Source organism: Agelaius phoeniceus, chromosome 1 (genome assembly GCF_051311805.1).
Source record: "Agelaius phoeniceus isolate bAgePho1 chromosome 1, bAgePho1.hap1, whole genome shotgun sequence".
NCBI lineage: Eukaryota > Metazoa > Chordata > Aves > Passeriformes > Icteridae > Agelaius > Agelaius phoeniceus.
Genome location: NC_135265.1, coordinates 1,155,716 through 1,180,269, shown reverse-complemented (window position 1 = coordinate 1,180,269; position 24,554 = coordinate 1,155,716). Strand labels below are relative to the sequence as shown.

Sequence of the window (24,554 nt, the reverse complement as noted above, 5' to 3'; positions counted from 1 at the left end):
GTGGGGCTCCTGCAACAAGCAGACCCAAATGTGTGGGGTGGACATGTTCCCAGGGGTAGGAGATTCCTGGAGCTCCTCGGGCTTTGTGTTTGGATTTGGGATGATGCTGGCAGTGGGTGGTGGGTGACAAGGGACACATACCCACACGTGTCTGTTGATCAACACCTCCAGGGAGAAGACCACGGCCACCGATGACATCAGGACGGTGCAGACATCCCTTTTCAGCCTGGTGAAGGATTTCTTCTGCAGGAGCTTCTCCGGGGAGGAGATGCAGAGCCTGCTGAACTACCTGGCAGGGGGACAGGATGAGCAGCAGGTGTGTCACCGGCCACGCTGTGGTCCCCAAACCCCTCAGTGAATCATGGGCTGGGGAGAAGCCATTGAGATCCCAGTGGGACACTCAGAGGGCAGTGGACAACCATCTAGGTGTCCTGCAGGTGTGTGGGGCGCTGGAGGTGATCCACAGCCTGCTGAAGGGCTCCCCAGCCCAGGAGCAGCTCTTCGCCTTCCTCTTCGAGCCAGGCCACGTGGAGCTGCTCTTCTCCCTGCTGGTGCAGAAGAGGTTCTCGGATGAAGTGAGGGAAAGGGTCTTCAAGGTAGGGCAGGTCCCCAACGCCCACCTCCTGCTGCCCCCAGCAGGGATGTCACAGCCACGTTGCCTCCTGTCGCTGTCCCACCAGGTCCTCTACAAGATGCTGAAGTACGAGAAGGTCCCCGAGCGCATCAAGAGCCGCCTGAAGCTGAAGGACATCGGGTACCACGGGCTCATCTCCTACCTCAGCGACATTCCCGGCTCCATGCTGCTCTTCCGCTGCCTCTCGGAGCAGGTCCTGGGGGCAGGTACCGTGTGCCAGAGAAACCAGGCCACCATCCCATCTATGTGCCATGGGATCATCGCTGGTGGCTTCCCACGAGGCTCAGCTGGGCTGGGTCTTTGGTGGCTTCTGGGGACAGCAGGAAGTGTCCCACCACTGTGCTGACTCTCCTTGTCCACAGACCCTCCCAACTACAAGGACCTGGTGGCCGTGGTGTACCTGTCCCACCGGGCTGAGCTGAGCATCCGACTCGACATCTGCCGCAAGGTGAGCGGGGCCAGGACACAGAGGGAGGTGACACAGGTGTCACCCCGGGGCTGAGCTCCTTGGACACCAAGCTGTGCCCAAAAACGGTGGCCTTGGGGATGGTGGTGACACGGATCAGCCAGCATGGAAATGGTGCAGCTCCAGCACCCCATGGTGGTTTTGGAGGATCTGGGGTGCTCCTGTTCCTGGGAGAGGGGACAGAGGTGTCACCCCGGGGCTGAGCTCCTTGGACACCCAGCTGTGCCCAAAAATGGTTGCCATGGGGATGGTGGTGACACGGATCAGCCAGCATGGAAATGGTGCAGCTCCAGCACCCCGTGATGGTTATGGAGGATCTGGGGTGCTCCTGTTCCTGGGAGAGGAAGAGCTGGGGCAGCAGCATCCAGTGTCCTTCATTTTCCATCTCCTTTTCCTTCTCCTGCAGCTCTTCCACCTGATCTATGCACAGCAGGACCTGGTGAAGCAGCTGGCCAGGCTGGCTGGCTGGCAGGACACGCTCACCAAGCTCTACGTGAAGGAGTCCTACGAGTGCCGCCAGCACAGCCTGAGCCCCGCGGGCTGCCCGGAGCTGCTGCGCCTCTCCGAGCCCTCTGGGACGAGCCCGCCGCCCACCGAGCTCCAGGAGCTCGATGTCTTCCTCCCACTGGGATACGAGGCCTCAGACCAGGAGCTCTCCGAGGGCTTCTCCGACCTCTCCATCTCCCCGAGCGGCCGCACCAAGTCCTTCCACTCCTACAACTTCAAGTCCTTCGACTCCTCGGACCGGGCCAGCCGCTCGTCCTCCAACCCCGGGGACGGTCCTGCCTTCGATGGCGTCTACCACCCGCTGTCCCCCTTCTCCACCTCGCCCTTCGACCTGGGGCTGGACCTGGCCAGCACCAGCTCCATGGCCACGGCCGAGAGCGGCACCCAGACCCCGGCCAGCGGCCCCGGCACCCCCTCACCCCTGGAGAGCTTCAAGCCCTTCCCGGGAATGCGAGCGCGCAAGAGCTCCAGCCTGTCCAACGTCCTGGATGAGAGCAGCTACCAGGATGTGCTGCCCAGCGACAACGTCTCCAACACCAGCAACCCCCAGGTGAGCCCCAAACCCTCGTCCCCACCATCCCGGGGCACTGTGGGCGCCTCTCACCTTGCTCTCCGCTGGCAGCAAACCCCCGAGGAGGAGCTGTGCAACCTCCTGACCAACATCATCTTCTCGGTGACGTGGCGCGGGGTGGAGGGCTGGGACGAGGCAGCCTGGAGGGAGCGGGGCCAGGTCTTCTCCGTGCTCACCAAGCTGGGCACGGCCTGCGAGCTGGTGCGGCCCCCAGACGAGATCAAGCGCAGGTGAGGCCCTCCCGTGTGCCGGGGTGGATCCTGAGGGAAGGGCACCCTCTGGAGCTGCTGCTGCTGCTGTCCCACAGCCTGCTGGAGATGATGCTGGAGTCGGCGCTGACCGACCTGAAGGAGTCGGGCCCGGCCGCGCTGCCCGGGCTCACCCACAACGCCCTGAAGCTGCTGCGGCTGCTCCAGGATTTCCTCTTCTCCGAGGGACACAACAACCAGGCCCTGTGGAGTGAGAAGGTGGATGGGAGTGAGCAGGGATTCCTCTGCTAATCCCTCATGTCAACCCTGGCCCTAAAACCAGCCCCACCTGCAGAACTTGAACATAACCTCAGACTTATTCCTAAATTGAAATCAAAGCCTAATCCTAACCTTAGGAAATAACCTCGGCCTCAATCCTAGATTTAAATCAAAGCCTAATCCTAATTTTAGGAAATAACCTCTGCCTTATTTGTAATCATAAATTGAACCCCAATCCTAATCGTTAAACCTTAATCCTAACCCATAATTCTCAATTTAACTGTTCCTCCTAGATCATGATCCTAAACCTTAACTCCACATCTTCGTCATAAAACCCAACCCTTAATCCTAATCTTAACCCTAACTCTTTCTGTAAACCTAAACCCTAACCTTAACTCACAGCCTGTAATCTCACTGTACTTCCTACATCCTAATCCTAAACTTTACTGCTATACCTTTGTCCTAAAGATGAATCCTAACTCCAGTCCTCTACCCCTAAACCTGACCCCTGAACTTAATCCTGAGCCCCAACCTCATGCCAAACCCGGTTTGTCACGAGTTGTGTTCTACCCTAACCATAAACCCAAACCCGAATCCGAGGAGGGCTGGGTGACGGGGCCGGTGGCTCGGCAGGGCTGGGGTTCCTGCCCGGGCGGGGGCTCACGGTGTCCCCCCAGATCTACGAGGGGGTCAGCAGCCTGCTGGACAAGCTGGGCGTGTGGCACCACCTGGCCAACGGCACCTCGGACCTGAAGGAGATGGCGCAGACGGGGCTGCGGGTGCTCGTGGGGTACATCCTGCTGCAGGACCCCCAGGTGGGTCACCCCTCCCTGGGCACCGCTCTCTGGTACATTTGAGCACACTCTGAAGTCCATTTGCTACTCATTTTAAATGGAGGTTTAATGTGGTGATAGATTTGATCTAAACATGGTTCCAATTACCTGCATAGTTTGTTGTAATAAATTGGGTTAGCTCTCATCATGTTACTTGAGAGGCACAAAACAAATGAATATAAACTGGCATAACGTGTAGTGTACTTAAAACACTCTTTGCTAACTCTTACATGTTAATGAAAATGAATGAGGAAGTGGAACAAATCTTCCCCTAGGACAGCAATTTACCTCTAATTACGGCTTCAACTCTTTAAGACCTCCCTTCTTTTAAGAAATTTGCTTATAGTGAAAAGAAGCAAAAGGTGGCCCCGCCTGACGTCCCCTGTCCCCCCAGCTGCACTCCCTGGCCTACGTGAAGCTGCACAGCCTCCTGCAGACCACGTCGGCGCCGCGCAGGGACGAGGCCTGTTACCTGCTGGGGAAGCTGGAGACGCCCCTGCGGCGCTCCCTGGACTCCAGGTCGGAGACCTTCTCCTGGCTGGTGCCCATCATCCGCACGCTGATGGATCAGTGCTACGAGACCCTGCAGCTGCAGCAGTTCCTGCCCTCGCTGCCGCCCACCAACGGCAGCCCCACCTTCTACGAGGATTTCCAGCTCTTCTGCACCACCCCAGAGTGGAGGGGCTTCATCGAGAAGCACGTGGGTGCCGTGGGGCGGGATGGTTGTTGTGGGGTTGCCTGGATGAGGGGTGCTGGGTGCCGAGCCCTGGGAATGCCTCTCTTCTTGTGCAGGTGCAGCCCACCATGGCCCAGTTTGAGATGGACACGTTCGCCAGGAGCCACGACCTGATGTCCAATTTCTGGAACGCCTGTTACGATGCCATGATGAGCAGCTCGCAGCGCCGGGAGCAGGAGAAGGCGGCCAGCCGCAAGTTGTTCCAGGTACTGCCGCCTCCTTGTCCCCAGGATGTCACCCTGAGGGGTGCTCTTTGTCCTGGGGACACTGCCCACCCCTGGGGTGTCACTCTGGGTGCTCCTCAGCCTGGGGATATGTTCCTCACCCCCAGGAGGTCATCCAGGGGATGTGCTCCTTATCCTGGGGACAGGTTCCTCACCCCTAGGATATCACTCTGGGTGCTCCTCAGCCTGGGGAGCTGTTCCTCACTCCCAGGGTGACAATCCAGGGATGTGCTCCTCACTCTGGGGACATGCTTCTCACTCCAGGGATGTCATCCAGGGGATGTGCTCTTCAGCCTGGGTACATGCTCCTCACTTCTAGGATGTCTTTCTGGGTTCTCCTCAGCCTGGGGACATTCTCCTCACCCCAAGGATGTCATGCAGGGAATGTGCTCCTTATCCTGGGGACAGGCTCCTCACCCCAAGGATGTCATGCAGGGAATGTGCTCCTCACCCCGGGGATGTCATTCTAGCAATGTGCTCCTCTCCCTGTAGTATTAATCCTGGGGTTGTGCTCTTCACCCCATGGGGACATTGCCTTCAGGAAGGGCTCCTCCTCCTGGGGACACTGTCCTAGGGATGTGCTCCTCGTTCCAGACACATTATCCCTGGGATGTGCTCCTCATCCTGGGGATATCAGCCCAGGGATACACTCCTCATCCCAACCACATCATCTGGCGATGTTCTCCTTACTCTGAGGACATCACCTATGGATGTCCCCAATCCCCAGCCCTGTTGTCACCTCACTCTGGTGCCCCCCCGGCAGGAGCTGGTGCTGGAGCCGGCGGCGAAGCGCTGCAAGGCGGAGAACGCGCGGCACGCCAACGTCCTCAAGCAGGCCAACAACCAGCACAGCACCGTGCTCAAGCAGTGGCGCTCCCTGTGCCGCCTGCTCACCTCGCCCCGCTCCGCCTGGGCCGACCGGTGAGTCCCCGCCCCGTCCCCAGGGAGGGGTGGCACAGCCAGGGGGTCCCCAGGGTGCCTCACCCCCAGCTGTCCCCCAGGAACCCACCAGAGGTTCGCTGGAAGCTGTCAAGTGCCGAGACCTACTCCAGGATGAGGCTGAAGCTGGTGCCCAATCTCAATTTTGACCAGCACTTGGAGGCCAGCGCCCTACGGGACAATCTGGGTGAGGTGGTGGCACTGGGGCACCTGTGGGTCCTCCTGTGCCATGGGCAAGGGATGTCACCGGTGGGGTTGGGCTGGGAGATGACATGGACAGCGCTGAATTTGGGGGCCCTTCACAGGAGCTGCCCCCAGCTCAGGGGGGTGATGGGTCCTGCTGACCCCCTCCTCATTTCAGGAGCTGACCATCTCCAGAACCCCGCCGAGTCCCTCCCGCTCGCCATGGCCAAGGAGGCCAAGGTGAGCGAGCTGGAGGATGACCAGCTGGCCGAGGAGGACCTCCCTGTCCTGGACAACCAGTGAGTGACCCCACCCCTGCCAGAGCACGGGCTGACCCGGGCTGGGGGTGTCACCAGAGTGTCCTCACCCCACTGTGCCGCACAGGGCTGAGCCCAAGGAGCAGAACCAGCGGGAGAAGCTGGTGGTGTCGGAGGACTGCGAGCTCATCACGACGGTGGCCGTGGTCCCTGGGCGCCTGGAGGTGACAACCCAGCACGTGTATTTCTACGACGGCAGCAGCGAGAAGGAGGAGACGGAGGGAGGTAACGGCGGGAGCTCCTTGGGGGATGTGAGGAACCCCTGCCCCACCCCATCCCTGCCTCAGGAATGGCGGGATGGTGATCCCTGGGGGGCTCTGCGTGCCCCCACCCTCGGCAGGGATCGGCTACGACTTCAAGCGCCCCTTGTCCCACCTGCGCGAGGTCCACCTGCGCCGCTACAACCTGCGCCGCTCCGCCCTCGAGCTCTTCTTCATCGACCAGGCCAACTACTTCCTCAACTTCAGAAAGAAGGTGGGGACCCCTCATCCCCTCCCAGCTCCCTCCCAGGACCTCAGCTCTGCCCGAGCTCCAGCAGCTCCTTCTGTCCCCTCCAGGTGAGGAACAAGGTGTATTCCAGCATCCTTGGTCTGCGGCCCCCTAACCAGACCTACTTCGGCAGCCGGTCCCCCCAGGAGCTGCTCAAAGCCTCGGGGCTCACACAGGTACCAGCTCCACCCTGCCCATCCATGTTCTGTGTGCCCCCTTCCCAGGTGGAAAAGGGAGGGTGACAGCATGGGGGGGCCATGGGACCAGGGATGGACATGGACATGGACATGGATTTGGACACAGGATGAAGGATGGCTGTTGGGAGTGGCCATGGGACCTGGGTTGACAATGGGGTGAGGACAATCATAGGACAAAGGACAACTGTGGGATATGGGATGGTCTGAGAGCAGGGATGGCCATGGAACAGGGGATGGCCATGGGATGGGGATGGCCATTGGACCAGAGGTGACTGTAGAACCAGGGATGGCCATGGGGTGGACATGGCCACAGTTCTGGGGACAGCTGCAGGACCAGTGATGGCCATAAGACTGGGGACAATTTTGAAACCAGGGATGGCCAAGGGACAGGCACTGCCATGCGGTGGGGGGTGTCTGCCCTGTCTCCTCTCCCCACAAGCCCATCTCCTCCCTCTCCCTTCTCTCCAGAAATGGGTCCTGCGGGAGATCTCCAACTTTGAGTACCTCATGCAGCTGAACACCATCGCGGGCCGCACCTACAACGACCTGTCCCAGTACCCTGTGGTGAGCCCCCGTGTCCCCCCCTGTCCCCACACTGACCCGGTGCCCCCGCAGCTCACCCACCTCCCGCCCCCACCCAGTTCCCCTGGATCCTGCGGGATTATGTCTCGGAGACCCTGGACCTCACCAACCCAGCTGTGTTCCGGGACCTGTCCAAGCCCATTGGGGTGGCCAACGAGCGGCACGCCCGCGACGTCAAGGAGAAGTGAGTACCCCACAAACCAAGGGCGGGGGATGCAGGGAGCACCTGGCCAGCTCCTGGTGGACCCCATCCCACCTGGCCTGCAGGTACGAGAGTTTCGAGGACCCCACGGGCACGGTGGACAAGTTCCACTACGGCACTCACTACTCCAACGCCGCCGGGGTCATGCACTACCTGATCCGCACCGAGCCCTTCACCACGCTCCACATCCAGCTGCAGAGCGGCAGGTGGGCGCCTGGCAGGTGGGTCCTGCAGAGGGGACATCGTGGGGACAGCCAGGCTGCAGCCAGGTGTGCTGTGCCTCCAGGTTTGACTGCTCGGACCGGCAGTTCCACTCGGTGCCGGCGGCGTGGCAAGCCCGCATGGAGAACCCAGTGGATGTCAAGGAGCTCATCCCGGAGTTCTTCTACTTCCCGGAGTTCCTGGAGAACCAGAACGGTAAGGGACACCATTGTCACCACCAGGGGAGCACAGCAGGGTCTGTGTCCCTCACTGTCCTCGTCCTGCCCGCAGGCTTTGACCTGGGCTGCCTCCAGCTCTCCAATGAGAAGGTTGGGGACGTGGTGCTGCCGCGGTGGGCGCGCTCCCGCGAGGACTTCATCCAGCAGCACCGCAAAGCCCTGGTGAGATGGGGAACCCCTTCAGCCCTGGGGGTGTTCCAGGGCCATTCCCACCCCACCCTGACACCCCATCCTCGGACAGGAGTCGGAATATGTCTCCGCCCACCTCCATGAGTGGATCGACCTCATTTTTGGGTACAAGCAGCGCGGCCCGGCCGCCGTGGAGGCTCTCAACGTCTTCTACTACTGCACCTACGAGGGTGAGCTGAGGGGCAGAGGGAGGGGGACACCTTCCAGGGGTCTGTCCCTCCAGGGCTGTGACTGTCCCCACCCTCAGGGGCCGTGGACCTGGATGCCATCACCGACGAGACGCAGCGCAAGGCTCTGGAGGGCATCATCAGCAACTTTGGGCAGACGCCCTGCCAGCTGCTCAAGGTAGCTCAGACCCCCAGCCCCCAAAACCAGTTGCTTTTGGAGGTTCCCCCACTTCTGATGGGTGCCCTGTCCCCCCAGGAGCCGCACCCTGCCCGGCTGTCAGCAGAGAGCGCCGCCCGCAGGCTGGCCACCCTCGACACCCGCTCCCCCAACGTCTTCGAGAACCTGGGCCAGCTCAAGTCCTTCTTTGTGGAGGTGAGGACACCCCCGGGGTCCCTGGGAGGGGTGGGGTGGCCAGGAGGGTGCCCAGCAGCTGCTGTGTCCCCACAGGGCATCAGTGATGGGGTGGCCCTGGTGCAGGCCGTGGTCCCCAAGAACCAGGCACATTCCTTCATCACTCAGGGATCCCCTGACATCCTGGTGAGTGTGGGGAAACTGAGGCACAGGGATGTTTTGCTGGTCCAGGGGGGCCCAGCACCAAACCAGGGAGGATCCCAGCAGTGAGGGCGGTGTCACCTCCCCTGCCCCTCTGCCCAGGTCACCGTGAGTGCCAACGGCTTGTTGGGGACCCATAACTGGCTGCCCTACGACAAGAACATCTCCAACTACTTCAGCTTCACCAAAGACCCCACTGTCACCAACGCCAAGTGAGTCACTGGGGCACGGGGTCCCCAGAGATGGTCCCTGGAGGTGCCACCAATCCACCACCACCTTCCCACATCCTCCCCACAGGACCCAGCGCTTCCTGCAGGGCCCCTTCGCCCCCGGGGCTGACCTGAGCTCGCGCACGCTGGCCGTGTCCCCCGACGGGAAGCTGCTCTTCAGCGGGGGACACTGGGACAACAGCCTCCGTGTCACCTCGCTGGCCAAAGGCAAGGTTGTGGGGCACATCACCCGGCACATAGGTACGTCCTCCTCCCGTGGTAGTGATGATGATGGTGATGATGATCTGATGATGCCCTGATGGGTTTGTAGGGAGGCAGGTGACACCATGAGGGGCATCTCCCAGTGTCTCCGTCTCCTGGGACTGGCTGGCACCCAGTTCCAACCTCAGATCTGCAGTGGCGTGAGGAGCAGCAGCATCCACATCTTGGAATGGGATTGGCAGCAATTCCACGTCCAAAAACACATTATGGTGCCATCCCTGGGAGTCAAGGGGCCGAGTGTGGTGGGAGGGGACCGACACCTCATGGTGTCCCTCTGGCTGTCACAGATGTTGTCACCTGCCTGTCACTCGACCTGTGTGGCATCTACCTCATTTCTGGCTCACGGGACACCACCTGCATGGTGTGGCAGGTCCTACAGCAGGTAAGGGCTTGAGGAGTGGGGAAGCTTGTGATGGGCACTGCCAGCAGGTCACTGATGTCCCCATGTCCCCACCACCAGGGTGGCTTTTCCAGCGGCTTGGCTCCCAAACCCGTCCAGGTGCTGTACGGCCATGACGCCGAGGTGACGTGTGTGGCCATCAGCACCGAGCTGGACATGGCCGTGTCCGGCTCCAAGGTGAGTTGGTGGCGCCGTGGGGTGGGCGTGGGATGGGCAGTGCCACCACCACCATCACCCCGTGTCCCCTTCCTCCCCCAGGACGGCACCATCATCACCCACACCGTGCGCCGGGGTCTCTTCATCCGCTCCCTGCGGCCGCCCGGCGAGAGCTGTCCCCCCGCTGTCCTGTCCCACCTGGCCGTGGGGCCCGAGGGACAGGTGGTGGCCCAAACCTCCGTGGGGCAGCCCTCCTGCTCCAAGGTACGTCCAGGTGTCCCCATGGTCCCCTCCCGGCCACCGGCACCGCCCCATGGTCCCCCTGTGCTCCTTGCAGGAGAGGTTCGCGCTGCACCTGTACTCGGTGAACGGGAAGCTCCTGTCCTCCGTCCCGCTGGACCGGGAGGTGACAGCCATGTGCCTGACCGAGGACTTCGTGGTGCTGGGGACCTCGGAGTGTGGGCTGGAGATCCGTGAGCTCCAAAGGTGAGGCATGGCTGTGCCCTGACCTGTCCCCAGCACGCCCTCAGGGTGTCCCATGCCATGGTGTCCCATGCCGTGGTGTCCCATGCCATGGTTTGTGTCCCATTCTGTGGTGTCCCATGCCATGGTGTCCCATGCCATGGTTTGTGTCCCATGCCATGATGTCCATGCCATGGTGTCTTGTGCCATAGTGTCCCATGCCATGGTGTCCCACACCATGCCTGGTGTCCCACGCCATGGTTTGTGTTCCCAGCCTGAGGGCGGCCGTGCCCCCCGTGCCCATGCGGGTGCCCGTGCACAGCGTGTCCGTCACCAAGGAGAAGAGCCACATCCTGGTGGGGCTGGAGGATGGAAAACTCATCGTGGTGGGCGCTGGGCAGCCCGCGGAGGTGAGCGGGACCCCCAGCCAGGGCTGGGTGGGACGAGGACGTGGCTCAGTGTCCCCTGGGTGTCCCCTGGGTGGGGACATTGGTGTGTCCTCTGCAGAGCTGAGGGGGACCAGGGTGGGGTGGGGAAGGGAATGTGGGATGAGGATGGGGATGGGGATGAGGATGTAGAAGAGGATGAAGGTCTGGAAGGAGACAGTGATAGAGAAGGGGATGAAGATGGGGTTGGATAAAGGGTTTTGGGAAAGAGATTGGGATGGAGAAGAGGATGAGGATCTAGAAGGGAATGGGGATGGAAAAAAGGATGAGGATCGGGAGGAAGATGAGGATGGAAATGGGGAAGGAGAAGAGGATGGGATGGAGAAGGAGATGAGTATCTGGGAAGGAATGAGGAGGAAGAATGGGATGAGAAACTGAGAGGAGTAAGGGGTGGAGAAGGGGATGAGGACCTTGGAATGGAATGGGGATGGAGAAGAGGGTGAGGATCTTGGGATGGAATGGGGATGAAGAAGGGGATGAGGAGGAGGCTGGAGAAGGGGATGAGGATATTGGAATGAGAAGGGGATGAAAATCATGGGATGGGAATGGAGAAGGGGATGAGAATCTGGGATGGTATGGGATGGGATGGGATGGGATGGAAAAGGGGATGAGGACATTGGGATGGGATGGGATGGGATGGGATGGGATGGGATGGGATGGGATGGGATGGGATGGGATGGGATGGGATGGAGAAGGGGATGAGGACATTGGAATGGGATGGGAATGGAGAAGGGGATGAGAATATTGGGATGGGATGGGGATGAAGAGGATGAGGATGAGGATGGACAAGGGGATGGGATGGGGATGGAGAAGGGGATGAGGATCTTGGAATGGGATGAGATTGGGATGGGATGGGATGGGATGGGATGGGATGGGATGGGATGGGATGGGATGGGATGGGATGGGATGGAGAAGGCGATGAAGACCTTGGGATGGCATGGGGACGTGGAAGGGATGGATAAAGGATTTGGGGATGGGAAAGGCGCTCACCCCGTCCCCAGGTGCGGCCGGGCCAGTTCCACCGGCGGCTGTGGCGCTCCACGCGGCGAATCTCCCAGGTGTCGGCCGGAGAGACGGAATACAACCCCACCGAGGGCAGGGCCTAGGCTGGCACCCACCGCCACCCACCCAGCCCCAGGGGCCCCGTGCCCCCCACACGGACTGGGGGACCCCCGGGCACCGAGGGGGGCCCGGAGAGCCCCGTCCTGCCCGCCATCCGTGGCCTTATGCAGCCCCGCTGGGGTGTGCAGCCCCCCTGGATTTTGGGGAGGCGCCTCCCCCGTTGTCACAGCGGGGTGGGGACAGCAGGAGGTGGGGACCCCTCGCTGGGAAGGGGGGTGGCACAGCCCCCCCGCCGTGCCCGCTGGCCAGGAGCCGGCAGCGTGTGGGTCCCCCCCCCCCCTTATTTTTTATTTCTATCCATTTTTAGAGGTTTTACAGAAAAAGAATTGTTATTAATAATAATAATAATTAATAATAATAATATATCTGTGGGAAATCAAGGTGTGAGGCCCGTGGCTGCCCCAAGATGGGGACACACCCCCTCCTGTGTGTGTCCCTCTGTGTCCCCCCACTCTGGTGTCCTGCACAGGCTGTGGGACGTGGGGACACTCGTGCCACCAGTGGGGCAGGACTCAGCAGCTCTGTTCCCACCTGTTATGGGCAGGGGGGCTCAGCAGCTGCACACACACGTGTCATGAGTGTGGGGGGGGTCTCAGCCACCCTGGAGTCCATGTCACGAGTCATGGTGGGGGGGGGGGGGGGGGTCTCAGGTGCTCTGTAGCCTGGAGTGACAAGTGGGGGGGTCTCAGCCCCTGTGAACCTCCATGTCACAAGTTGGGACAGGTTTCAGCAGCTCTGTACCCACCTGCCACAAGTTTTGGGGGGGTTTCAGCAGCTCTGTATCCACCTGCCACAAGTTTAGGGGGTCTCAGTAGCTCCACACGCACGTGTGACAAGTTTGGGGGGTCTCAGTGGCTGTACAGACACCTGTCATGAGTGTGGGGGTCCCCAGCAGCAGCTGTACATAAGTGTGACAAACTGGGGGGGTCTCAGCAGCTGTGCACCCCCATGCCACAAGTTTAGGGGGGGTCTCACCAGGTCCCCACATATGTGTCATGAGTTTTGGGGGGGGTCTCAGCAACTCCCCACACGTGTCACGAGTTTAGGGGGTCTCAGCAGCATCAGCTGTGTCCCCCGTGTCCCAGGCAGGGGCAGTGGGTCCCCAGCAGCCCCTCACCCGTGTCAGGAGCACGAGTGGCCCCAGCCCCCCCGTCCCGTGTCCGAGCCCGGGGGATCTCGGCCGGTCCCGCTCTGGCTTTGGCTCCCTGCGCGTCCCTCCCGGCTCCGGCCGTGCCCGGCCCTGGCAGCCGCTCCTGTCCTGGCCGCGGCTGCCGAGCGTGTCCTGCGCTGGCCCTGCCACCCCGGCGAGGCCCCTCGGCTGGCAGTGACCCTTGTCCCCGCTCTGGCGGCCGTGCCACGGCGTCACGTGGGGCCGAGGGCACCCGCGGCGCCACCGCAGCCACCGCCGGGACAGCCGGGACAGCCGGACGGAGCCATGGACGGACGCACGGACAGGTGGGCAGGGCCGGGAGGGGACACGCGCGGGGGCAGGTGACACCGCGGCGGAGGGGACACGCTGCTGGAGGGCGTTCCCGTCCTGATGGAGGGTGGACTGGTGTCCCTGTTCCCCGATTTTGGCTCAGATGGCTCCATCCCAGGGTGACACAGCTCCCTCCGGGCATCCTGTCCCAAGGAGCGCCCCCAAAGTGCTCCTTTTCCCAGGTGTCTCAGCCCCAGGTGTCCCTCTGCCCCGTGTCCCCATCCCAGACCACCCATTTCCAGGTGTCCTAGTCCCATATTTCCCAATCCCAGCTTTCCCAGTCCCAGATGTCTCAGTCCCAGGTGTCCCAGTCGTCCCAGTCCCAGGTGCCCCAGTCCCAAGTGTTCCTGTTCCATAGATCCCAGGTATCCCTGCTTCCAGTATCCCTCTCCAAGGTGACCCAGGTGTCCTTGTCCCAGGTGTCCCAGTCCTCAGTTTCCCACTCTCCCATACCCCAGTCCCAGCATCCACCTGACTCCAGGAAACCCCAAGGTGGAAGGGACACCCTGGAGCTGCCCCAGCACCACCCCCACCCAAAATCCCTCCAGGGCCACATCCCTGGGGGATCCCACTGCCCCCACCTGGGGACAGGGACCCCCAGCACCCTCTTCTGGGGCTGCAGGGTGGTGTAAGGTGGGCACCGGGGGTTTCTGAGGGTGCAGGGTGGGTTCACAGCAGGTTCTGAGGGTGCAGGGTGGGTTTAGGTTGGGGAGGGGTTCACAGCAGGTTCTGAGGGTGCAGGGTGGGTTCACAGCAGGTTCTGAGGGTGCAGGGTGGGCTCACAGCAGGTTCTGAGGGTCCAGGGTGGGTTCACAGCAGGTTCTGAGGGTGCAGGGTGGGTTTAGGTTGGGGGGGTTCACAGCAGGTTCTGAGGGTCCAGGGTGGGTTCACAGCAGGTTCTGAGGGTGCAGGGTGGGTTTAGGTTGGGGGGGTTCACAGCAGGTTCTGAGGGTCCAGGGTGGGCTCACAGCAGGTTCTGAGGGTCCAGGGTGGGTTCACAGCAGGTTCTGAGGGTGCAGGGTGGGTTTAGGTTGGCAGGGGTTCACAGCAGGTTCTGCCAGCCCTCCCCACATTCCCAGCTCGTGGCTGGGAGCCCCCCTGGAGCAGTTGCCCACCCCGGCGCTGACCCTGGACCTGGCCACGCTGCGCGGGAACGCCGAGAGGATGCGGGAGCGCTGCCGGGCACTGGGGCTGCGCCTGCGGCCCCACGTCAAAACACACAAAACCCTGTGAGTGCCACCCCAGAGCCACCAGGAGCCACCCAGGGCCTCCCCTGAATCCCCCCATCCCTCTGGGTCCCCTCAGTACCCCTCAGCCTTCACACAGTTTTCCCCCAGCATCTCCCCATCCTCACCCTAAAATCCTTCTCCAGCATCTCCCCATCCTCCCCATCAGCATCCCACCCCAGTGTCCCCCAGTTTGTCCAGCATCTTCCCAGTATCTGTCCCAGTGTCTCCCCATCTCCCCCTCAGGACACCCCACCTTCCCACCCAGAATCTCCCAGTCCTGCCCCAGTTTTCCTCAGCTTCACCGCCAGCCTCTCCCCATCATCCCTCCAGAATCCTCCCCACATTCCCCCAGAGAATTCCTCCAGCATTCCCCATATCCCCCCTCAGCACTCCTCACCTTCCCCCTCCCCAGTATCCCTCCATTATTCCTACAGATCCCTCCCAGTATCCCCCCTTAGCACCCCTCAGCTTCCCTCAGGCACCTCCCCAGAATCCCTCCCAGCACCCCCTCCTCAGCCCCACCTTCCCCCCAGGCATTTCCCCATCCTCCCTCCCAGTATCCCCCCACCATCCTCCCAGTATCCCCCATCCTCTCTCTTCCACCCAACTTCTCCCCCAGCATCCCTGCAGCATCTCCCCAGTATCCCTCCAGGAGCCTCCTCACTCTCCCTCTCATAATCCCCACCCTCCCTCCCAGTATCCCCTCATCCTCACTCCCAGTATCCCCCCATCCTCACTCCCAGTATCCCCCCATTCTCACTCCCAGTATCCCCCGATCCTCACTCCCGTCCCCCCAGTATCCCCCATTCTCCTCCCAGTATCCCCCCACCCTCATTCCCAGTATCCCCCCACCCTCATTCCCAGTATCCCCCCACCCTAACTCCCTCCTCCTCCTCCTCCTCCTCACTCCCGCATTCCCAGGGAGGGCGCGGAGCTGGCGACGGGTGGCACCCGCCGTGGCATCGTGGTGTCCACGCTGGCCGAGGCTCATTTCTTCGCGGCCGGGGGCTTCGATGACATCCTGTATGCCTTCCCTGTGCCGCGCTGGCGCCTGGCCGAGTGCTCGGCGCTGGCCCAGCGCCTGCAGCAATTCCAGGTGCTCCTGGACAGCCCCCAGGGGCTGGAGATGCTGCTCCAGAACCCCCTGCCCGGCGGGAAGCGCTGGCTGGTCTGGCTCAAGCTGGACTGCGGCAATGCCCGGGGTAGGTGAGCCCCAGATCCCATCCCGGGCTGCAGGGAGGGGACATCGTGTGCTGTCCTGTGGGGTGGGATGCTCTGAGTGCTCCCAGGTCCGGCATCTCAACCAGGATGGGGCATTAAAGCCCCCTAAAAGTCATTAATCAAGGGTGTTCCTCGGGGGAGGATGTCTTGTGTCCCTCCAAGCCCCCAAATCCTCCATCAAAACCATGATGGAGCATCTAAAACCCCTCAAAATCGTTATTTAAGGGTGTTCCATAGGGAAGAATCCCCATGTCCCTCCAAGCCACCAGACCCTCCATCAAAATCATGATGGAGAATCTCACCCCCCCCCCCCAAAATCGTTATTTAAGGATGTTCCATGAGAAAGAATCCCCATGTACCCTCCAAGCCCCCAGATCCTCCATCCCAACCACGATGGAGCCTCTCAGCCCCTCCAAAGTCCTTTTTCCCAGCCACACCTGGAAAATGCAGCAGAAATGTCCCCAGAGCCCCACCATGGCACTTTCAGACCCCATTCCCGCATTCCCACCGCCAGGATGCTCCATGGGGGCGATGTCCCGGTGTCCCCTCAGTCATGTCCCCAAACCCCCTGCCACGCTCGTGTCCCCTCTCCAGCCGGGATTCGTCCCACGGATCCCGAGGCGCTGGCGCTGGCCCGGGCCATCGCCCAGGGCTCCCCGGAGCTGGTGACACTGGTGGGGGTCTACGCCCACTGCGGGAACACCTACGGCTGTCGCGACATCCCGGCCATCCAGGCCATCGCCAGGGACACCACGGCCGCCGTGCTGGAATTCGTCACCGCGTGAGTGGCCGGGATGGGCAGGATTTGGGGATTTGGGGACAGGAAGGGTCAAGGCGGCCGCTGTCCCCTTGCCAAGGCGCGGCTGTGGGCTGTAAATGCGAATCACCCCCATAAAGGGGCCCTCAAAGCCCCCCCGGGGGGCACCGGGGGGTGGTGGCGGCGTCGCTGGCCTTTGATGTGGCTGTGACCTGGGGCATTGTCCCCTCCCTCCCGCCTGTCACCCTTTCATCCCGGCGGGGGTCCGCATCCTGCGGGGAATTGCGGCCGGATGGGCCCTGCTGGGAAAAGGGGGAGGGACCTCCACCCCCCACCACGCCAGGGACAGGGATGTGCCCACCTGGGGACACGTCCCGGGGGCCACCGGCCCGTGGTGGCACCGGGTGGTGGTGGGGAAAGCCCAGATCCCATCCCCTCCCCAAAATCTGCCGGGGTCCCGGGCACATCTGGGACTGGTTCCAAGCACATCTGGGGGTCCAGATATATCTGGGAGGGGTGCCAGGCACCACTGGGGGTGCCCTGACACATCTGGGGGGCATTTCTGGCACATCTGGGAATGGCCTGGCACAGCTGAGGGGATCCCAGGCACATCTGGGGGCTCCCAGAACCACCTGGAGGGGTCTCCAGCACATCTGGGGGTTCTCAGACACATCTGGGAGTGCTTTAAAACATCTGGGGGGAGTGTCCAGCTCAAACGGGTGGATCTCTGGCACATCTGAGGATGGCTGGGCACATCTGGAGAGGGCTCTGCCACACCTGGAGGGGGATCTGGAGGGACACCCACCAGCCCTGAGTCTTTGAGGGGGCTCTCAGGCACATCTGGCTGGCACCTGGGCACATCTGGATGTGTCCCCAGCACATCTTGAGTTCTCCCTGGCACGCTGGGGGGAGGCTCTGCCACATCTGGATGGCTCCCCATAGTGTTTGGGGCACCCAGAGGTGCAGGACCCACCTCTGCTCTTGTTCCCGGTGATGCCCAGGGGTGACAGACCCATCTCTGGTGACCCGGGGGTGACATCCCGCACCCCGATCACCCAGAGGGTGCCCCCCGTGTCCCCCCCAGGCTGCGGCAGGCGGGGATCCCGTGTCCCCAGGCCACCATCGGCTCCACCCCGTCCTGCAGCCACCCGGTGCCGGAGATGTCGCAGCTCACCGAGGTGCACCCGGGCAATTACCTCTTCTACGGTGAGCGGGACGGGACCCCCCTGGCCGGGAGGGACCCCGGGAGGGTGGGACGCGGCCAGGCTGAGCCCGTGTCCCCCGCAGACCTGCAGCAGACCCAGCTGGGCTCGTGCCGGCCCGAGGAGGTGGCGATCCGTGTCCTCACCAGGGTCATCGGGCACTATCCCCACCGCGGGCAGCTGCTGCTGGACTGCGGCTGGGCCGCCCTGAGCCTGCACGGCCGCGACCAGGGACCCCCGGGCTGTGCGGCCATCGAGGGCCACCCCCAGCTCAGGTGACAGCCGCGGGGCGTGCGAGGGAGCGGAGGGGACAGGCGGCGCCGGGAGGTGACACCCGTGCCTCGCGTCCCCGCAGGCTGGTGGGGCTGACCCAGGAGCACGGGCTGGTGGAGGCCGTGGATGGGCAGCTGGATTTCGAGCGATTCCCGCTGGGAAGCACCTTGGCGCTGATCCCGTTCCACGTGAGTGTCAGCCCCGCGTGTCCCCCCCGTGCCAGCGCCGTGTCACAGCTCGGTGTCCCCTCTGTCACAGGCCTGTGCCACGGCCGCCATGCACCCCGTGTACTTCGTGCACGCTGCCGGCAAGGTGGTGGAGCTCTGGCGCCCCGTGCGCGGCTGGTAGGGAGGAGAGAGAGGAGATTGCGAGGGGGATGCAGCCGCACCCAGACCCTGCACCCACCCGGGCACCCTGCACCCACCCTGGACCAAGGCTCTGCACCCACAGCGAGACCCTGCAGCCGCTCCGAGTCACTCTGTGCACCCACGCTGGGGTCCTGCAGCCCCGTCAGGGTCCTGCAACCACATGGGATGCTGCACCCACTCCCACACCCTGCACCCACTCCCACACCCTGCACCCATTCCCACTGCACCCACTCCCACACCCTGCACCCATTCCCTCTCTGCACCCACTCCCACACCCTACACCCATTCCCACTGCACCCACTCCCACACTCTGCACCCATTCCCACTGCACCCACTCCCACACCCTGCACCCATTCCCTCTCTGCACCCACTCCCACACCCTACACCCATTCCCACTGCACCCACTCCCACACTCTGCACCCATTCCCACCCTGCACCCATTCTCACTTTGCACCCATTCCCACACCCTGCACCCATTCCCACCCTGCGCCCACTCCAGGATGCTGCACCCACATCGGGGCTCAATAAATCTGCTTCTCTCGCTTCCAGGCACTTATTCCCGAGGGGAAGAGCCGTGGGGAGGTGGCGGGAGGAGTGGGTGACGCCGTCCCTTCGGTGCCCTCTATCCCAGTTCGGACCGGCCCGGTCCAAGTTGGACCCAAGTTCCGATGGGCGGGACTCGAACCCACGATCCCGGAGTTGTGAGGGGCGGGGCTCCATGTCTGGTCACGCCCCTCGAGCCGCGTGCAGCCAATGGGAGCGCGCCCCGCCCTGCCCTGCCCGGGGGAGCCACGCCCATCCCGGCCCGGCCCAGGCGCGACGGGGCGGCCGAGAGGAGCCGAGCGGGGCCGAACGGAGCCGAACCGGGACCGAAGGGAACCGAACCGAGACCGAGCGAGGCCGAGCCGGAACGCAGCGGGGCCGAACGGAGCCGACCCGGGACCCAACGGGGCTAAGCCGGGACCCAGCGGAGCTGAACGGAGCCGAACCGGGACCCAGCGGAGTCAAGCGGAGCCGAACCGGGACCCAGCGGAGCCGAACGGGACCGAACGAGACAGAACAGGGACGGAGCGGGGCCGAGCGGTGCCGGACGGGACCGAAGCGGTTCGGAGCGGCTCGGAGCAGTTCGGCGCCGCTCGGCCCCGGTTCGGCCCGGCCCGGAGCGGGTCCCGGGCCGGTGCCGGCGATGCGGCCGCTCCCGGTGCCGCTGCTGCTGCTGCTGCTGAGCCCGGTGCGGGCGGGACGGGGGCGGGAGGGGAACGGGACCGGGATGGGACGGGCCGGGTCTCCCGCTGCCCCGGGGCGCTCCGGGTCACTTCGCTCCGTGGCTTTTGTTGAAGTTTTTTGGGTTTGGTTCGGTTAAATTTGGGTCATTTCGGTTCAGTTCCTTTTCCTTCATTTTATTCCATTTTCCTCCATTTTTTTTCTCTTTATTTTCCTTTTATTTTCCTCGTTTATTTTCTTTTTATTTTCCTTTTTACAATTTTACTTTTATTTTTAATTCTATTTTTATCTTTTTCATTTTTTCTTTTATTTTTATTTTCCTCTTTTACTTCATTCTCCTTTTATTGAATCTCACTTTATTTTCCTCTTTTACTTTTTATTTTCCTTTTTAATTCTGTTTAATTTTCCCTGGTTTATTTCATCTTATCCTATTTTACTTTCTTTATTTTCCTACTTTACTATTTTACTTCACTTATCCTCTTTTCCTTTCTTTTCCTTTCTTTTCTTTTCCTTTCTTTTCCTTTCTTTTCCTTCATTTCACGGTTTTTTTCTTCCTTCCACTTTAATTTAGTTCAGCTTTTCCCTTCCTTTCTCCTCCTTTTATTTCGTTGATTTCTCTTCATTCCTTTCCATTCCAATACCTTTTATCTCATTTTTATTTACTATTTATTTCCTTTTTTACTCTTCCCGTTTGATTCTCCCCTTTTATTTCTCTCCCTTTCTCATCATTTGTTTTTACTGCCCCTCAATCCCCCCCTCCAAACCCCTTTCCCACGGTTGGGGGGCTCCCAGTGGGAACTGGGGGATTGAAGGGAAACTGAGGCAGGACCGCTGTGCCCGCAGGTGCCGGGGCGGGGCGGGGGGTGCCCCCCGTGTCCCCGCGGTGTCCCCGAGCCCTGCGACAGCCGCTGCCCACCCTGCGCCCGCAGTGAGTACCCAGAACCACCCCGAACCCAGAAACACCCTCAAAAACGACCCCAAAAACCCCAAAATGCTCCAACCCCGCAGCGCGGAGCCCCGCGGAGGAGGAGCCGGAGGAGCCGTGCCCGCCCTGCCCGCCCTGCAGCCGTGAGTGGCACCGGGACCCGGGGGGGCACCGAGGGGCTGGGCCAGGGTCCCCTTGTGTGCCTCAGTTTCCCTTGTGTGCCTCAGTTTCCCCATGTCGCTCCCTAATTTCCCCTCGTTGCTCCGCATTTCATCTTTCCGTGCCTCAGTTTCCCTATGCTGCTCCCTAATTTCACCATTTCGTGCCTCAGTTTCCCTTTTGTGCCTCAGTTTCCCCATGTTGCTCCCTAATTTCCCCCTTTTCGTGCACCAGTTTCCCTTTCTGTGCCTCAGTTTCCCTTTTGTGCCTCATTTTCCCCCTGTTGCTCCCTAATTTCACTTTTTTGCGCCTCAGTTTCCCTTTTGCGCCTCAGTTTCCCCTTGTCGCTCCCTAATTTCCCTTTTTTGTGCCCCCTTGTGGTTCCCTAATTTTCCCTTTTTGCGCCTCAGTTTCCCCTTGTGGTTCCTTCATTTCCCCATATTATGCCTCAATTTTCCCTTGTTGTGCCTCAGTTTCCCTGAGTTGCTCCTAATTTCCCCTTTTCATGCCTGTTTCCCCTCGTCGTGCCTCAGTTTCCCATCGAGGTGCCTCTCTCCTCATGTCATTCCTTGATTTCCCCACACTGTGCCTCAGTTTCCCCTTGTTTCTTTCACTGTCCCCTATTGTGTCTGTTTCCCGTCCTGCTTCGTTTTCCTCACATTGTGCCTCAGTTTCCCCACACTGTCCACAATTTCCTCCCTTTGTGCCTCAGTTTCCCCTTTTTGTACCTCAGTTTCCCATCCTGCTCCATTTTCCTTATGTCGTGCCTCAGTTTCCCCATCGTTCCCTAATTTCCTCTTGTCCTGCCTCAGTTTCCCCTTTTGGGCCTCAATTTCCCCACATCCTACTTTAGTATCCTCATGCTGTGCCTCAGTTTCTCTTTTTTTACCTCATTCCCTTTTTCTGCCTCAGTTTCCCCCATTTTACCTCATTCCCTTGTGCCTCAGTTTCCCCTTGTGCCTCAGTTTCCCCTTTTGTTCCTCATTCCCCCTTTTTGTGCCTCAGTTTCCCCTCGTGCCTCAGTTTCCCCTTTTGTTCCTCATTCCCCCTTTTTGTGCCTCAGTTTCCCCTCGTGCCTCAGTTTCCCCTTTTGTTCCTCATTCCCCCTTTTTGTGCCTCAGTTTCCCTTTTCCCCCTCATTCCCCCTCACTGTGCCTCAGTTTCCCCTTTTCCCCCTCACTGTGCCTCAGTTTCCCTTTTTTCCCTCATTTCCCCCTCACTGTGCCTCAGTTTCCCCTTTTTTCCCTCACTCTCCCTCCCTGTGCCTCAGTTTCCCCCTCACTCCCCTCACTGTGCCTCAGTTTCCCCTTTTCCCCCTCACCGTCCCTCAGCTGTCCCCAAACCCGGGGCTTTCTCCCCGCTCGCCTCCCCTGCCCCTCTCCAGAGGGAAACTGAGGCAGGGCCGCCATGTACTCATTCCTTTCCCCTTTCCGGGGCTCCCACAGACGAGGCCACGGCGCCGCTCGCTGAGGGGACCCCGCCGGTGCCGGGGACCCCCCGAGTGACCCCGCCGGTGTCGGGGGCCCCCCCCGAGCCCCCCGGGGACATCATCCCCCTGTACTGCGCCCTCCTGGCCGGCCTCGTCGTGGGGCTCGTGGCCTACGTGGCCTTCAAGTGGTGAGTGAGGGGTTCCGGGGGCCCGGGGCGGTTTGGGGATCCCCGGTGAGCCCCGGTGTCCCCGCAGCTGGGACACCTGCAGGAAGAAGCGGCAGCTGGACAAGGCGCGGGACACGGGGGACGCGGCCGTGGCGGCGGACGCGGAGAAGCAGCGGGGGGACAGCGGAGTCTGCCCGGACAGCGCCGGCCTGGAGCCGCCTCAGCCCCGTGAGCGCCCCGGGGCCGCGGGTGGGGGGGGACAGGCGGGCCTGGGGGTGTGGGGACACCCAGATCTGGGGGAATGGGGGGACATCCGAGGGTGTGGGGACATCCAGATCTGGGGGGTTTGGGGACACCCAGCCCTGGGGAGTTGAGGGGACACCTGCAGGTTTGGGGACACCCAGATCTGGGGGACTGGGGGACAGCCGGCCCCGGGGGGGTTTGGGAACACCCGGCCCTGGGGGCATTTAGGGACACCCAGCCCTGGAGGGGTTTGGGGAGACATCCAAGGGTTTGGGGACACCTGAGAATTTTGGGGTGGAAGGGATGGGATGGGATGGGATGACCTGGATGAGGTCGGGGAGCCCCCAAATGGGATCGGGGAGCACCTGGATGGGGTCGGGGGTCCCCTACACTTCCCAAGGCGGGTCAGGAGCCGCCCCCGCCCCTCAGTCCGTCTGTCCCGGGGTGGATTCCAGGGCGCTGACCCCGTCCCTCCCCACAGCGCCCCCCGAGGGTCCCTCCCCGCTCCCGGGATCCCCGCGGCGCCAGGAGGAGCCGGGAGAGCTGGAGCGGCTCCTGGAGCTGGGAGCGCCCGGCAGCGACCGGCGCGGCCCCGGCCCCGCGGGGACACCGGGGGACATCACCTCCGCCGTGTGACACCGCGGGGACACCGGGGGACATCACCTCTGCCGTGTGACACCCCCGGCGACACCGGGGCCGCACCGGTGGCTGCTCCCGGCGGTGCTCCCGCTTCCCGATGGATTCCTGGGGAATTTTTTTTACGTGGGTTTTGTACTTTTGTAGGGATTCTGGGGGGTGGGACTGGGATGTTTGGTGGCTGATGCCTGGGTGGGGGCATTAAACGTGTCACTGGGTGCCACCAGGGTTTGTGTCCTCAGGTGTCTGTGTGTCCGTGTGTGTTCCAGGGATGTGTCCCTTCAGGTGTCCCCAGGTGTCCATGTGTCCCTGGGATATGTTCCTTGAGGTGTTGAAGTATTCCCACAGTCCCTTCAGGTGTCTGTCCCCAGAATGTGTTCCCTTGGGTGTCCCCAGTGTCCATGGGATGTGTCCCTTCAGGTGTCCATTTGTCCCTGGAATGTGCCCCCTGGGGTCTCCCAAGTGTCCCCAGCTGCCCATGAGTCCCCTCGGGTGTTCGTGTCTCCCTAGGATGTAGCCCAAGTGTCCCCAGGTGTCCCTTTGTCCCCAAGATGTGCCCCTGCATCCCTGAGATGTGAGTCCCCAGGTGTCCCTATGTCCCCAGGGCCACGTCCCAAGGACAGGACCCATCAGGTGTCCGTGTGTCCCTGGGATTTGTGTCCCTGGGCATCCACGTGTGTCACCAGGATGTGTCCTGGGGTGTCCGTGTGTCCCACACCCATCCCAGACCAGCCCAGGGAGGAGGAGGAGGGGACACCCCAAAGACCCCAAGGCAGGTGGCACTGGGGACAGAAAAAGCCATTTCTAACCCCAAAATGCTCCCAGGTCACCCCAAACTTCCCTTCCCAGGGGGTCCAGATTCCCGGGAATGCTGAGGGTGACAGGAGGTCCCCAAGGGAGAGGGGACAGCCCAAGCCAGGTCCCCCTTGTGGCCCTGCCCAGCGTCGATTTTGGGGTTTGGGTTTTGTTTTTTTTTTTTTTCTTTTGATTTTTTATTTTTTTCTCTTTTTTTGCTCCTTTTTTTTTTTACATAAAAAGTTCCGTAAAAATTGGATAAAGTAAAATGCTGGAAGCAGTAAAATCAATCTTATCAACATGGCCAGAAATCCGCAGTATTTACAGGGAAACAGAGGAAACCTCGCAGAACCAAAAGGAAAAACCAAGGAAACAACAAAAAAAAAAAACCAAAAAAAAAAAAACCAATAAAAATCTGGGAATAACCCCCCCAAAGTCTCTTGCCAAACGTTCCCGTGGGATCGGCACGTTTGGGGCTGAAAGCAACGGGAAAAAAGCAAATTATTATCAATATATTCACATATACGTTAAAATATAATACAGAGCTTGGGAGCAGCGCCGCCAGAGCCGGGCTTGGCAAAGCCTGGATCAGCAAAAGCAGGCTTGGGAAAGCCCAGCTCATCCTCAGCGACGGGAACCAAGTTTGTTTTCCTTAAAAAACCAAAATCCATCG

General features: G+C 61.3%; 3 protein-coding genes across 4 annotated transcripts in view; all 3 read left to right on the top strand.

The window, feature by feature from the left end:
* The window catches only part of NBEAL2 (neurobeachin like 2), a 30,213-nt gene extending 18,064 nt beyond the window's left edge, over positions 1-12,149 (top strand). Inside the window, exons 23-55 of the mRNA XM_077182713.1 lie at positions 172-316; positions 438-596; positions 681-840; positions 997-1,082; positions 1,507-2,157; positions 2,230-2,408; positions 2,486-2,645; positions 3,323-3,460; positions 3,873-4,178; positions 4,271-4,420; positions 5,202-5,359; positions 5,440-5,564; positions 5,739-5,859; positions 5,945-6,102; positions 6,218-6,351; positions 6,435-6,542; positions 7,032-7,127; positions 7,205-7,329; positions 7,413-7,553; positions 7,634-7,764; positions 7,840-7,949; positions 8,029-8,146; positions 8,224-8,321; positions 8,400-8,516; positions 8,592-8,681; positions 8,799-8,908; positions 8,994-9,166; positions 9,475-9,569; positions 9,648-9,764; positions 9,846-10,007; positions 10,081-10,229; positions 10,480-10,615; positions 11,653-12,149. Of these exons, the coding sequence (XP_077038828.1) occupies positions 172-316; positions 438-596; positions 681-840; positions 997-1,082; positions 1,507-2,157; positions 2,230-2,408; positions 2,486-2,645; positions 3,323-3,460; positions 3,873-4,178; positions 4,271-4,420; positions 5,202-5,359; positions 5,440-5,564; positions 5,739-5,859; positions 5,945-6,102; positions 6,218-6,351; positions 6,435-6,542; positions 7,032-7,127; positions 7,205-7,329; positions 7,413-7,553; positions 7,634-7,764; positions 7,840-7,949; positions 8,029-8,146; positions 8,224-8,321; positions 8,400-8,516; positions 8,592-8,681; positions 8,799-8,908; positions 8,994-9,166; positions 9,475-9,569; positions 9,648-9,764; positions 9,846-10,007; positions 10,081-10,229; positions 10,480-10,615; positions 11,653-11,757 (5,011 nt within the window). The 3' untranslated portion in view covers positions 11,758-12,149. The remainder of the gene's footprint in view (positions 1-171; positions 317-437; positions 597-680; positions 841-996; positions 1,083-1,506; positions 2,158-2,229; positions 2,409-2,485; positions 2,646-3,322; positions 3,461-3,872; positions 4,179-4,270; positions 4,421-5,201; positions 5,360-5,439; positions 5,565-5,738; positions 5,860-5,944; positions 6,103-6,217; positions 6,352-6,434; positions 6,543-7,031; positions 7,128-7,204; positions 7,330-7,412; positions 7,554-7,633; positions 7,765-7,839; positions 7,950-8,028; positions 8,147-8,223; positions 8,322-8,399; positions 8,517-8,591; positions 8,682-8,798; positions 8,909-8,993; positions 9,167-9,474; positions 9,570-9,647; positions 9,765-9,845; positions 10,008-10,080; positions 10,230-10,479; positions 10,616-11,652) is intronic.
* A 983-nt stretch (positions 12,150-13,132) lies between these two features.
* Positions 13,133-18,827, top strand: LOC129125678 (D-serine dehydratase-like). 2 transcript variants are annotated; one of them, XM_077182634.1, is made up of 8 exons: positions 13,133-13,228; positions 14,315-14,482; positions 15,404-15,684; positions 16,298-16,484; positions 17,545-17,666; positions 17,748-17,937; positions 18,018-18,123; positions 18,194-18,827. In XM_077182634.1, the coding sequence occupies exons 1-8, from the start codon at positions 13,209-13,211 to the stop codon at positions 18,281-18,283; spliced, it is 1,164 nt and encodes a 387-aa protein (XP_077038749.1). In that variant the 5' UTR covers positions 13,133-13,208; the 3' UTR covers positions 18,284-18,827. The 2 variants fall into 2 exon arrangements, with proteins under 2 accessions (XP_077038749.1, XP_054497213.2); XM_054641238.2 differs by having other exon boundaries at positions 14,333-14,482; positions 18,194-18,821.
* Positions 18,464-23,308, top strand: LOC143694665 (uncharacterized). Its single transcript, XM_077182544.1, has 6 exons — positions 18,464-19,534; positions 20,371-20,455; positions 20,536-20,595; positions 22,057-22,228; positions 22,296-22,435; positions 22,932-23,308. The coding sequence occupies exons 1-6, from the start codon at positions 18,464-18,466 to the stop codon at positions 23,084-23,086; spliced, it is 1,683 nt and encodes a 560-aa protein (XP_077038659.1). The 3' UTR covers positions 23,087-23,308.
* The last annotated feature ends 1,246 nt before the right edge of the window (positions 23,309-24,554 follow it).

Excerpts from the sequence above, each read along its gene's own strand:
- LOC129125678 (XM_077182634.1), top strand. The coding sequence starts at position 13,209 with ATGGACGGACGCACGGACAG. Across the intron at positions 13,229-14,314 it reads ATGGACGGACGCACGGACAG|CCCTCCCCACATTCCCAGCT; the intron begins GTGGGCAGGGCC and ends AGGTTCTGCCAG. Across the intron at positions 14,483-15,403 it reads GTCAAAACACACAAAACCCT|GGAGGGCGCGGAGCTGGCGA; the intron begins GTGAGTGCCACC and ends CCGCATTCCCAG.
- LOC143694665 (XM_077182544.1), top strand. The coding sequence starts at position 18,464 with ATGGGATGCTGCACCCACTCCCACACCCTGCACCCACTCCCACACCCT. Across the intron at positions 19,535-20,370 it reads TGCTGCTGCTGCTGAGCCCG|GTGCCGGGGCGGGGCGGGGG; the intron begins GTGCGGGCGGGA and ends CTGTGCCCGCAG. Across the intron at positions 22,436-22,931 it reads CCTGGAGCCGCCTCAGCCCC|CGCCCCCCGAGGGTCCCTCC; the intron begins GTGAGCGCCCCG and ends CCCTCCCCACAG.